General features: G+C 44.1%; 1 protein-coding gene and 1 long non-coding RNA gene across 3 annotated transcripts; one reads left to right on the top strand and one right to left on the bottom strand.

Annotated features, from left to right (window-relative positions):
• Positions 1–107: 107 nt before the first annotated feature.
• KNOP1 (lysine rich nucleolar protein 1) lies at positions 108–11,912 on the top strand. 2 transcript variants are annotated; one of them, XR_013637260.1, is made up of 6 exons: positions 108–206; positions 3,032–4,365; positions 4,907–4,999; positions 6,280–6,402; positions 7,976–11,349; positions 11,581–11,912. XR_013637260.1 is itself a non-coding variant. In XM_078861430.1 (5 exons), the coding sequence occupies exons 2-5, from the start codon at positions 3,049–3,051 to the stop codon at positions 8,312–8,314; spliced, it is 1,872 nt and encodes a 623-aa protein (XP_078717556.1). In that variant the 5' UTR covers positions 108–206; positions 3,032–3,048; the 3' UTR covers positions 8,315–11,912. The 2 variants fall into 2 exon arrangements, 1 of the variants encoding a protein (XP_078717556.1); XM_078861430.1 differs by having other exon boundaries at positions 7,976–11,912.
• LOC144935082 (uncharacterized) lies at positions 11,030–13,504 on the bottom strand. Its single transcript, XR_013637262.1, has 3 exons — positions 13,190–13,504; positions 12,666–12,716; positions 11,030–11,107 (listed from the first exon to the last, which is right to left on the bottom strand). It is a non-coding gene; the product is annotated as an uncharacterized LOC144935082 (long non-coding RNA).
• Positions 13,505–13,837: the final 333 nt, after the last annotated feature.

Below are 13,837 nucleotides of genomic sequence, written 5' to 3'. Positions count from 1 at the left end.
ATAGGCGGCTCCTCGCTGCCGATTGGGTTTGGGTTGCGCCACGTGGTGCAAGCGCGGCCAATCGGAGGCGCTGGACGTGAGGCGAAGCGCCCCTTTATCGCTACGGAATCTAAAGTGCGGCCGAGCTCGGATAGGCGGGTGTGTGATGTGCTGGCCACGTGTGGAGGTTTTGTGATTGAAAGCTGTAAAAAACAACTTCAATAGACGTAAGTGTGCATTTGTACCCATATTCTAAGCGAGTTGCTTTATTAATTGTAACCGCTTCATTGATTTGATTTTAAACATAATTGTATACGTGTGTTTAATGCCATACGTTTTTCCAGTAGGCCTTTAAACACGTGTACAGTACAGTACTTTTGTAAGTGTGGGATCGTATTTGCGTTCACTACTGACGTAACATGTTTAAGACTACATGTATTTGTCAATCAACTGTTGGTATGAATACCTTCCAATGTCGCATTGGTGATGGGGGGGGGGGTCATAACTTACGCTCGTCAGCGCAGGTCAGGATGCCGGTTTGCGTAAGTCGCCACTGATGTTAGCTGTGGCCTTAGAATCCAACTTCATTACCTGGACTGTTAGTATTATTTTTATTTCTCATTACTATATTCTAATGATTACAACAGTACTACAGCAATCGATTATGTTGCTGTATTGATACACGGAAAGAAGGAAGAGTAAGTTATCGCTCTAGATTAGAAGTTTTCGTGACTGCAGGGATCCATACTCTTTGGTTCTTTCGGTAAAGTCACGTAGGTATAAAATAATAAACCCCCCCAAAGAATAAGTTATCGTCATTGATTAAGTTGTCTGGGACAGGGCACGTCATGAATAGTATTAGGTAACTTTATCTGCCAATGTAAACACTGCAAATCAGAAAGCATAAAACAAATACATCGGGCCCCATGGTAAAAAGTACAGCCTCCAACTCTTATCTCCTCCCATCTCTTAGGCCGTTCTATTTGTGGTGTGCATTAAGGGGCATTGCCCGAAGCGTCGCCTGTTATGTTTTCATTTAAGGCTGTTTTACAGATGAATGTTGAGTTATTATTGTTAACTGTGCAGCACTGCCAGCGCAGCAGCGTCACCAAATAATGTGTTTTCATTTAGATGACTGTAAGGGACGATGAGGGGCTTAGTCCGTACGCGTGGCGGGGGGAGGGGAGGGTTAACCCAAACGCGTCTGCTTGCGTATGGGGTCTCTACTCACAATGTACAAACGCATAGGAAACGGGGGGTGAAGCCTCTATAATAATTTGTCTAAATTGGCCTTCAAATGAGTCAGTCCGGCGGTGGACTGTTTGCTTAAACCACGTTAGTGGTATGAATCCTTGATCGTTTCTGCGTGGATTAAATATCGGCCGTTCTATAGGATTTGGGGGGGGGGTGTAAAAGTCCGCGTGCGTACAGGGAGGGGGGGTCAAGTTTTGACGGATTTCTGCGTACTGTACCTACTAAATGGATGGCCCCTGACCGCTGGTTGAGACAGAGTAAGTGGCAGCCAACTCGCCCGCGAGGATGTCCAACGCAGAGTCTTTCGTTCGACTGGAGGAATCCGATAAGCTATGAAGCTCTTTTTCACAGATGTCCATGAGCCGTGAGATCAGCTGGTGTGCAGACGCTGTGTGGATTGTTACATGCAGGACCACGAGAGACGGTGACGGCGCGAGGGGAGAGATTCATCCAGCAGTGAATTCATACTCTTAGGTTTTTTCGGTAAAGTCACGTAGCTAATAAATAAATCATAAAATAACTATTACAAATAATTGAAATACTAATAGAAATAAAATAAATATATTATTATTTATATTATTTTTGTATGCATTATTTATTTATTACCTACGTGCCTTTACGGAAAAAACTGAATCCTTGCAGTCACGAAAGCTTCAAATCTAGAACAGCAGTGGATTAGTCATGGTTAATTATATATTGTTACTACGGTATTACAAAATAACTACCGCATTATTTTATTGTTTTTGGAGTGCAATGTTAATTCGACCATGGTATAATTGCACTATTATTTTAATAGCCTCATCAAAATGTTGTGGATACGTGGGGTGTACAAATATATATAAAAGGGAGATTTGTGAATGTGTGTCTGTTCGAAATGTTTAACATACTTCCCGACATGCAACACACTTGAAAAGCTTTCGTGACTGCAGGGATTCATCTTCTTGGTTCTTTCGGTAAAGTCACGTAAAAGGGAAATAATCAAATAATACAAATAAAATACAATTCTCACGACGTTTCGGCCACAACGCAAGCAGCCATCCTCAGGTGAAGAACAGGTCTGTCGGAAAGACAGCGTCTGAATGAACACCACCAAGCTTGGCAGCGTATATTTAATCTTCCTCCCTTTGTTGCTGCTAATCCTACATAATGCACGGGCATAATATGACTTTGAGACCCCCCCCCACCTCCTACGCATTCCACAAGTAGTGACTTATCCCATATCTGCATTTTCCATAAATATGCGAAATTCCTCTGTTGATATGCAAATTCATTTGTCAAGGCACCCTTCCTCTAACCCAGCTTAAATATACGCTGCCAAGCTTGGTGGTGTTCATTCAGACGCTGTCTTTCCGACAGACCTGTTCTTCACCTGAGGACGGCTGCTTGCGTTGTGGCCGAAACGTTGTGAGAATTGTATTTTATTATGTTTTATTTTTATTATTTTATTATTTCCCTTCTACGTGACTTTACCGAAAGAACCAAGAAGATGACATTAGGTAGTTCTTATCTCTTGTTAGCTCTGAGCATCTACACGTATGATAAAGTACAACCAATGGATTTTATTTTCAAGAGCAGATTGTTGTGTGCCACTGCTGTGGCTCAAATCATGGACCATGTGCCACATAAATTCAGGCTTGAGCGTTTTTTACAAACCATTATGAGTTCCAGTTGTAAACACCCAATGATGTTGCCGAGGCTCTACGCCAATATCAGTTGGAGGAAGAGTTACTAGACGGTGGTGGAGTCATTGTCCGGACACTGTTAATGCATTGTATTTGCAATATGGTGTGTGTTGCAGTTAGGGCATGCAGAAACATGGCTGGTAAAGTAAAAGATTTCTCCAAACAAGAAGTATTGGATCGAGTAAAGAAAATCAAGAAAAGGAAAGAGACGTGTCAAGAAAGTGATGACGTCTCTGCCGAATCTTTGCAGTGTAAAGGCGCAAGAAAAAAGAGTCTAACTTCCAAAGCTCCGCAACAAAAAGATGCTTGCGAAGGTGAGGGAAACGTTACGGAAGAGATGGAATATCAAGCCGAGTGTTGTGAAGATGGCGTGCCTGAATTGAAAATGTCAAAAAAGAAGGCCAAGAAGTGTAAGAAAAGGCGGCAGCACGAGGAGGTGTCCGATGAGACGTTGACAAGAAAACGAAAGCACGACGATAACAAGGCCGATGAAGAGACTGTTGATCCGGTGATGAAGAAAGGGAAAAAGAAAAAAAAGAACAAAAGCATCGAACTGGCCAACTGTGCAGATGTCGTGGAACAGGGGGCGTTCAAAAATAAGAAAAAAACTCAAGAAATTGAGGACCAGAGTGGAGGTGACGATGCATCATCAGAGGATCCAAAGCGTCAAGAAACTAAAAAGAAAAAGAAGATGCGAAAAAAATTGGGTGACAGTGAAGCAATCAATGACTCGCATGGTCTCTCAGACACACATGGGGATACGGGGAAAGATGAAAACACAAATGGTGTTAAAAAGGCAGTGGTGTGTAAGCGAAAGAAAAGGTCAAAGTCTGAAAGTGAGGGTCCTAACCAGAAGGAATTAGATAATACGGGTGAAGGAGATGATGTGCAGTCTGAAGCTGATCATGCTGATAATGCCCACCATTGCTCGGATGAAAATAGTGACACTGTCAAACGGAAGAAAAAAAAGGGTCAACTTCAGTCCAATTCCGACGATATTACAGACAATCTCGAGCAACGTAAGAAAAAGAACAAAAGAAAAACAATTGAACATGACGATGCGACGGGTAAGGCTGACGTCAAGGCACCGAAATCAAAACGCAAAATGAAGAACACCAACGCGGACGTGGATGTAGCGGGCGAAGAGGACCATTTGCTTGCGGCCCATGAGCACCAGCCAAAGACAAGGGGCAAGAAAAAACAATCGCCTGTTGGCGCTTTGGACGGTGAAGCTCCGTGTAAACCCAACGAGCGCAAAAGGCCACGGAAAGCCGGCAGCATCTCGCCAGATGCATCGGGGAGCAGCAACGAATGTCGAGCAGGGACCGGATCCAAAGGGGTGAAGCGTGCAAAGGCTGGCGGCAGAAAGAAGTCCAATGACCCTGATAATTTGGCAGAGAATAAGCAGACGGACGGCAGTCCGAGAGATCAAGGAGAAACTAGGAGGAGTGTAAGTGCTGTATTGTGTTAAAAAGCCCCTGATTTTGAATGGCAGTTGGCAAACTAAATAATCAAACTTACAAGCATCCTTAATTATTCATTCCCACTTTGGAATAATTGAGCATCGCTCAGGGACACAAAGGATTTTATATGTTACTTCTTGACGGTAAAATGTTGGGGTGATTGTCAGTATTCATTTAAATATCCTTTGAGTTAATGTTAAATGAAGCAAGGTTTTTGGGGCAGTTGTGGTCTGGCTAATGCAAGTTACAGGTTAAAGGTGCAGCCCTGCCATTGCTTGCTCACACCACAGCTGGTGGAAGGGGCATCCACTTGAGAGAGCTCTAGAAAGGCCCTCTAGTAGGAATTTTGCCACCTCTTCCACACTGGCCAGACGTCTTGAAAGAGGCTGCAGTACCCACACTTTACCCCACCGCACGCAGAATCTCTTGACCAATGTGCCGCTGATTTATTTTTAAAACTCTGTTATTGGCGTTAGGAATTATGATTTAATAATTATGTTGCCAATTGTTTGACACCATCCTTTCCAGACGCCGAAGAAACTCAAGGAGTGCGACGTGGACAATGACGTAAAGTTCGTCACCATAAAACCCGGGAATGTTGAAGAGGAGAAATTTGATTTGGTGAGAATTCTGCTCGGTCAAATCTGCCTGAATGCCTCACTTTCTCTGCATTGCTATTATAAAAAAATACCTTCCCCCCCCCCAATTTTATCCCTTACACGGTCGTGAGATGTTAACTACCTCACCTCGCCGGGTATACAGGAAGGTCGTGGGTTCGATCCCGACCCTGACGCGTGTATATTTGGAGTGTGCATGTTCTCCCCGTGCTCGAGTGGATTTTTCTCCGAGTTCTCCTGTTTTGCCCTCCAAATTTATAAACATGCGTTTAGAGTATTTGGTTACAATAATACATTTCCACGTGATAAGGCACTTCGTTGAGCTGTTATTTGGAGCCAGGTCGCTTCTGAAAAAGAGCTAAAGAGCTCAGTGGGCCTTTGTAAAATAAAAACCGTTGATAGTTTAAAAAATATATTTTTTTAAGTTTACATTGGTGGCATTTCAAGAGATGTGTATGCATCATACTACATGTAACAAAAACTCAGTGCAGTGTTATCACTGCCTTAAGATAAAAATTATATCATAGTTATATCTCTGGTCTCTCTCTGTGCTATGAACAAGGGTCATTGTCCAACACGTCGCCTATTATATACTTTTCCTTTTATTGATGGACGTGTTCAGTGTCGTTATTTTTGCTGTTTTTTTCACCACTGCCAACGCAGCATCACTAAATTATTTGTTTAATCGTACAACGTGTAGGCCATGTGCCGCTGGGAGTAGGGGGGTGTGTTCAGTGGTGCGGAGCGCTCGAGGGAGTGTGTCGGGGCGTAAGCTCTCGAGGTGATTGAACGCTGCTCAAACTCAATGGGCCTCGGAGTGGAACAATGCGGATGTCTAGAATAAATACCTTAGTCGAGACCCAAACATTTCAACTCTTGGCTTTGACATACCTCATATAAGACAGTGGTGGAACCCCCAAACGCATCGGAACATCAACAGGCTGATGTGCACATCTCCTTGATGAATGGCAAATTTAAGACAAACCACAGTGGCACTGTCACCATGCAACCCAAACTATGGACCATAAACCACCACTGTAGTATGCACTGCTTGAACGGAGAAATAGAAGGACGATACAAACTCTCCTGAAGTCCTCTCGTCTTGGCTATCGGATCTCGACATTAGCATTTAGCTCCTGAACACATTGCCAACATACGCGAGACTATTATAAAGGGCTTCCCACCAGCAAATACATAAAAGACAGATGACGAATAATGATGCCTATTAAAGAAGCTAATCCCTCTCCTGATGTGATTTGTCTTCACAAATGCTCTTGAGCGTAGGCCAGAAGAGTGGCCCTGCAGACGCAGGTCGACATCATGACGGGAAAAGTGTCTCTGGACACGAACAAGAGCTGCGGTGACAGTGGTGGTGACGGCGGTGGCAGCGGAGGAGGCTCCAGCACGGTGAGGCACCGTGGCAGACGAGCGGGGTCCATAGCCAGGAGTTTCCCTTGGCACGTGATTTGCCAATGGCACGAGTGTATCACCGTGGGAGCCACTGATTTGCAATAGATTCTGGTCTCAAAGGTAGACGGCGTCTTCCATAACAAACAGATCTAATCACACACAGTGTGCTTGTATAGTTTCGGGGATACTGATTTTTTTAAAATACTTTTGAGTTATAAGCAGAATGATAGTATCTTTCAAAAGTTATGAAGTGGTATTTTTTTGTTGTTGTTGCTCAAATGACCATTGAATTGAGACTCACTTCCCATTTCGAGCCTGAGCCTATGGTGGAAATTCCAATTTTTTTAGTCGGGGTGAGTTTTTCTATTGGACAACCACCCTTGACTTCTCCGCAAGGGGTGATGGGCTGAGTCGACCCCAACCAGGATTTAAACGCGCGACCTTCCGACTGCGAGCCGTTCGCTCTTCCGCCGAGCCAACTGGCCACTTGTATGATGATCACAATAGCATGGCCTCGTTGTCATGTGCAGCAGAAACCAGCAGCTGCCTTAATTAATATTGCAGGTGTATTAACATTAAAGATACCTGTCTGCATTACAGTGGGTGTTAACCATGCTATGACGTCATACCTACTATAATCACCCAGGAATGTCTGTCCTTAACGCTCGTGACGTCACTCCACATCGACCAGCCTCCCTCATTAACATTCATGATAAGGTGACGTCCTCCAAATGGACACACCCCCCCCCCCCCCCCCATTATTACTACTTACTATAATTAGCGAAGAATGTCTGTGTGCAACGCTTGTGACGTCACTCCACATCGACCAGCCCCCCTCATTAGTAATCATGAACAGGTTACGTCCTCCACATGGACCCCCCCCTCATTAATAATCACGAGCAGATGATGTCACTCCACATGGAGCACCCTCCCCCTCATTAATAATCATGAGCAAGTGACGTCACTCCACATCGAACAGCCCCCCTCATTAATAATCATTATAAGGTGACGTCCTCCAAATGTACACCCACCCCATTCATAATCATTAGCTGGTGACGTCACTCCACATGGGGGACCAAGGCGCCTCCTCCCCCCTCCTCGGCGTCAACTTACAACCCTCGCTACAAAGGCAGAACCCTCACGTCACGCAATCTCTGTAACACGATTGAGACATAGAAGTTTAAAGAACGTCATGATGAACAAGGGATTATAACCTTACAATTAAATAGGTCTGTGTCACCGCGCCCTTACAAATTGCACAAGCACTGATGCAATGAATATCACGTCGCGGTCTGCTTTTCGCTTGCAAGTTCCAGATTTACTGCAATACACCTTTGACGGGCAAAAGGCTAGTTTGTAAGAGTAGTCCATGATGTACCATCGTCATGATCCAAATTTTTCAACTAAAAAAATCACCCGCAAATGTGCTCACTTGGATTATACAGAGCAATCGTCACCCCATACTACGAAGACTTTGGCACGACCCTGCTGAAAAAGTCGGTGTTTCCTGGGTAAACAAGCGTAACAATATGACTTAAGTTACCTGTTCTCTCTCTGTGCAACAACACAGGCCAGAGCCACGCAGTTTGGCCAGTGGGACACTGCCTGTCTCGGGGACGCCACGAAGCAGAACAAGTTCCTGCGGCTCATGGGCGGCTTCAAGAAAGGCTCCGGACACTCCGGGTCCGAGTTGGAGTCCGGACCGGGCGCGAGCGGCAGGGCAAACATGGCGCTTGGCGGAGAGAGCGAGAACCGGCTGAACTCGGCGCTAGAGTCCCAGTTCCAGCATGCCTTGCAGCGCAAGAATTATCAACAGCGCGGCGTCGGTCTCGGCTTTCAGGCCGATGCCAGTGCTAAGAAGACGTTTTTTATCGACAAGGCGATGAGCCGCTCCCTCAAGTTGGAGTGAGCTGGCCGTCACTTGCGATTTTAGTTTTTGTTCAAGAGAATTTTTTTTTTTGTATTAATGAATGTTTTTACTTGGAACTCTCAGCTGTGTGTATGTTGAACTTCTTTCGCACTCTGACTAGCCAACCGTGCTAATCGGAGGTGCGGGGGAAGGACGACAAACAATCTAGACACAAAAAGGAGTTCTGAAGAAATTAGTTTTCAATTTAGAAATCATTGCAGCCATCCACTTGATGATTGTGGATTGTCAGTACTCCCAAGAAAGCCAGAGTACCCAATGAAAATCCACCACACCCACAATTGGATAACACCAGGAGCTCTGCACAGATGGATGTAGTCTATTGTTTACTGGGCCATCTCCTTGCCCACCTCCTGGCCATTTTCTTTTTTTAAGTGACGGTTGCTGAGCACAGAGCCAAGTGACCAGCAACAAAACACCACTACTGAAGGTGAAGCAGATAAGAATAAATTTCTTACATTAATTCTATGAACTTAGGAGAAGAGACAATAGGGAATTCCAAAGTTGAACAGTGGGAGGAAAGAAACAGAAGAGCGTTATAGGAAGTGTTGTAGGTCACTGGGATAATTCATGTGTGGGGTGGCCTGGTACATGTTTGCTTAACTGTTATTTACATTAATACAATTTAGCTCATCAACAGCTTGTTATGTTATTTATGTTGAAGTTAATGTTATCAAAACATTAATTTTGGAACAGTCCACCAATAGTCATAGATTGTACTTAACTGGGACTGCTTGGCATGTAACATTGCAGTGCATCGTGGAGATGCGGCTGTAAAATGTATGAGCTTAATGACATTTTACATTTTTAGAGGTCTCTAAAAAAAACTATATAGAGAATACTTTGAGGTGGTGTCTTGCATGGGCTTAGTCTTGCCAATAGAACAGGGCTGTTCCACCCCGACCTTTCTAACTTTCTGATCCAATTAGTTGGGAGCTTCAATAAAATTAAACTAAATACTGAACTTTTGATTCACCAGGTAAGGCCCACTGAGCTATATGGCTCTTTTTCAGAAGTGACCTGGCCACGAATGATTGCTCAACGAAGTGGCTTATCATGTGGAAATGTATAGCAGCCAAATACTCTGAACCAGTGGTTCTTAACCTGGGGTGCACACCAGCCCCTGCGGGGGTGCGAGACATGGCCAGATTGTTTTAGAATGTAAATAATCGAAACACAAATTAAGCTCGGGCATAAAGTTTGTTTCATCAAACCTATGTTTATTAACATACATTTTTTAACGATTGAGAACCAAATGGGTGCAGTAAATGTTAAGAACCACTGCTCTAAACGCGTGGATTCTAAATGTGGAAGGAATAATTTGAGGACCCATAGAAAATGCCACGCGGCCACAGGGAGAACGTGCAAACTCCAAATGTATAGGCGTCAGGGTTTGGATCGAACCCACGACCTCCTATATACCAGTCGAGGTAGTTAACATCTCGCCACCGTCCCACAATTACTGTGCTACAGGCCTGCATTTGAATTTATAAAACCAATGTTATTTCACGCGCGTGACATGCCCGCTTGTACGTGTATATTTTATTTCGGTATTAAAACAAGAAAATTCAGAAGGGCCATCCTGTAATAAATATTTTATTTTAATCTACGTTCACATCAGGGATGGTAATCTAGTTGATAAACACAACAGGCACACATTTTGGCTTTGGAGCTAAAGGCAGCGCTCCAGTTTTGGGTGGGCACAATGCAACAGCATTTTGTTGCTTTACAAGGAATCCGAAACTGGCACGGTGCCCTTGCATAATGATAGCAATTCTCATGAAGGTGCTTCGAACGGAATCGACACGAATTGAGGCTGTGTGAATAAAATACAAAATATGTACATGTACCCGTTTTACCCGTGTTATTCACTGGTGCTGCTGAAAATACAAACTTCTGTTGATTCTCGCTGCGCTGCAGAGGTTCTGCATTTTTTAGGTTGACGCAAGCGATGTTGTCCATAAAGGTTTTTAGGTTAGATCGCGTAAATGTGTCGGTAAACCACCACCACCCAACAGCCAATTAGTAAGCTTTGTCACCTGAACAAAATGTGCCAATTGCTACTTTAACACACTAATGTGTTGGAGAGTCAACCGACAAGATTTACGACATTTACGCAATCTAACCCTAAAACCTTCATGAATAATATTGATCGCGAAAGCCTACGTGTTAAACTCACTGATGCGGTGTTTGTGTGCGTGGAGGGATTGCCGCATGGGAGTGAGTACTCTCGTTTAGCTGAAAGGTGAACGTGGCAACGGGCCTGCACGGCCAACAAAATGTGCATTCTCTTTGAGCAGCTGGCCTAAAGCCATGTCGACGTCCTATGGGCACGCAGTCTGTGGTGCTCGGTGATGGTTCGAGTGTCAAAGTTTTCTGTCGAAGTCCCCAGTCAACATTCACTCAGTTGGAAGTCGCTTATTCTCTCCGTTGTGCCCATCGTCTGGAACTCCCTGAAGTTTATTGTGGTATCAACTGCCTGCCCCCATTCAAGTTCAAGCTCAGTGCCTTGTTTTTCTTCTGCCTATGGCCGATTTGCTTCCCTCTAAAAAACATGGCCCCTTTCTGTACAGAATATTGAGATGTGTTGCATTTACACCTATGCCGTCTTGTGTTGTAAACAGGCTGATGGTGTCGTGCCTTCGCTATTACCGCAATGTCTGTATCCAGACTCAAGGGAGGTATGCGGTGCGAGATGAGTTTCAGTAAACGAAGTTGCGCATTCTGGAAATGCCCGTCTTTGGTCTCCCTTCTCCACTTCTTCCCCGGACCACCCTGCGTGGAAAACAACATTTAAAAAAATATGTATATACTCCTTTACATGTAATGTTTCCACAATTGTATTCCTATTTTGATATCATGTCCTGCGACTGAGTACCCAGTGTCAGAAATGTACATCCAGAAGTAATGCTCAGCTGCTGTGTGCTTAAAGACCTTGCTTGTGTGAGAATGCACATTTAACACAACACAGCAGCACACAGCTTTGGATTGTGTCGTCGAATATTGAAGGGGTGGAGGCAGAGGTGTGGACTCGAGTCATGTGACTTGGACTCGAGTCAGACTCGAGTCATGAATTTGATGACTTGCGACTCGACTTGGACTTGCATAACAATGACTTTGTCCCACCTATGAGATGTGGACTCGAGTCATGTGACTTGGACTCGAGTCAGACTCGAGTCATGAATTTGATGACTTGCGACTCGACTTGGACTTGCATAACAATGACTTTGGCCCACCTCTGGGTGGAGGTAACTCGTGCATCGCTGATCGTGTGCGGTGATGCGTATGGGGCTGTTGGCTTGTTCTTAGGGTCACACGTGATAACGGCTGACTCATTCTAAACTGAACTTGTGCAGCAGATGTTCTGCACTTGCCCTTCAAGTGTTGGGGCATGGCTTTGTCGAGTGCATGATAATGGTGCTTTGTCAAGCAGCAGTCATGCCAAGATGGGTCTGAATTTTTATTTCTTTTTGAGAGACGAATCTTTGTGTAACAAAAATACAATGTTTTGGATGTATAGTAATTATTCGAACTGGATGTATACTATTTAAATTTAAACAATAAAATAAATTGCAGCTCATTGTAACTCAGCGTTTCTTTTATATTGTCAAACGCACTACAATACATAAAGGATTAATGCCAACAAACAACTATACGTAGTAAAATATTAACTATAGATATGAAACTTGATTTGAAGCTATGTTGATGGTGTGTCTCTCTGTTGTCTCTCTCTGCTTGTGTGTCTGTGTGTGTCTCCGTGTCTGTGTTTGTCTCAAATTTAGTTCCACCTGATGACGATTGCTTGTGTTGCAATCGAAACGTCCTATTCTATAATTTAATTAATTTTATTTCTATGTGACTTTACCGAAAGAACCAAAGAGTATAGATATAAAATTACATTATTTCAGAATCTAAGCGGGGTTGATCCTGGCTAGTGCTTGGATGTGTGACCCATGCATCACAGTTTGCTATATCCTTAGGGACTTTGTTGGACAGCACAGGCAAGAACATAAGATGATATTGTTGTACGCTACTTGTATGTTCCCACATCTATGCTTCCCATATTCACCACCCTACACTGACCAGCGTGGTGAAGTGTGCTCTAACAACCTCTTTGACCTGCACGGTGTGGAAATGCCTTTATCCACCCAGTGGATGTGCAAAAGGACTGTACATTGTACCGTGTTCATGAGCAATAACTCGGTCACATTGTCAAAGCAATGAGGAAAACTTTACATTAAAAACTTCCTCGGAAGGAATGGCTTTTAAACATGATCTAATTCATATTTATAGAGCTGTGACAGGGACGACATGACAGGCAAGCGATTCGTACTTTTGTTGATTGGCAGTGGCGGGTTTCGTAGGTCTGCTCGCAACAGGTTTCCTGATGTAATATGACAGCAACAGGAAACTCACATTAATGCAGACTTCGAGTTGTAGCGGCATGATGCCCGACGTTTCGCTCCACACACTCGGAGCAAAACGCGGGGTATAGTGAACAACACACTTTCAGTTCCCAAAGACGTTCCCAGCACGTGGAGTGAATCATCGGATGTTGTGCCAAACAGAAAACATTTATACCAGAGGTATCTGATGAGTGGTACAACCTGAAAATAGATTCGAGAGCTACACAGCACACACACCTAAATAGTTTTATACTGATATTGCCTCTAGTTCTCGTCATAACAAATGTGGTGGATACGTGATTGCTATCTGAATTATTGTCCTAACTGATTTTCACACCGCCCAAGTAAAAGGCAACTTGCTTCACGATTATGCACATTATTACTCCCCTCGTTTACATCGTCCGAAATGTACATCTGAATTCATGGAACTGCCCTGCGGTGTGACACTCACGTCTGTTGGCGGCTTCTCTCGAGTGGCCTCTGCGAGGCTGGCCCCTTGTTGAGTTGACCTTTGGCCTTTTCCTACAAGAGGAGAAAGTCTTAGCCATCTGCGAAAGCTCAACAAATCCGGTCGCCCACGTGCTGTGGACCAACAGAAATGCCGGCATGTGTCAACGCGTCTCCTATAACGCCTCAAGGCTGTCGATGCCGCATGTTTTCGCCAAAAGTCAGTTACCCAGTTTCAAGTTCACATAGAGCGTTAGAAAACGTTCCGCCTATTCGAATTGTTAGGAAAATGTATCGGGCAGATATATATATATTTTATGTTCTTACAAACAAGGTTTACTATTCGCCAACAAGATGAATTGTATCAGTCATTTATATTTTGTCAATGTTGTTTGGGTGGAGTGGTGGCACAATGCTTGGCGCACTGCGCTATGAACCCCGGAAAACTGAGTTTGACTCGCAACCCAAGCTGATATCGGTAGCAAGTGATATCTGTTTGAAATGGTCCTGGTCCCCCACCCCCCTCACCACCAGCATAGTGAAGTATGGTCAAACAACTCCCATGACTGACATGACATGGGAAGGTCCTCACCCAGCAATCAATTGACGAGGGCTGTATATTATTAGAATTATAAATGCAGTTAGGAACTGG

The sequence above is a fragment of the Lampetra fluviatilis genome, chromosome 1 (assembly GCF_964198595.1).
Source record: "Lampetra fluviatilis chromosome 1, kcLamFluv1.1, whole genome shotgun sequence".
Classification (NCBI taxonomy): domain Eukaryota; kingdom Metazoa; phylum Chordata; class Hyperoartia; order Petromyzontiformes; family Petromyzontidae; genus Lampetra; species Lampetra fluviatilis.
Note: the sequence above shows the minus strand (reverse complement) of the source record. Positions and strands in the feature narration are given on the sequence as shown.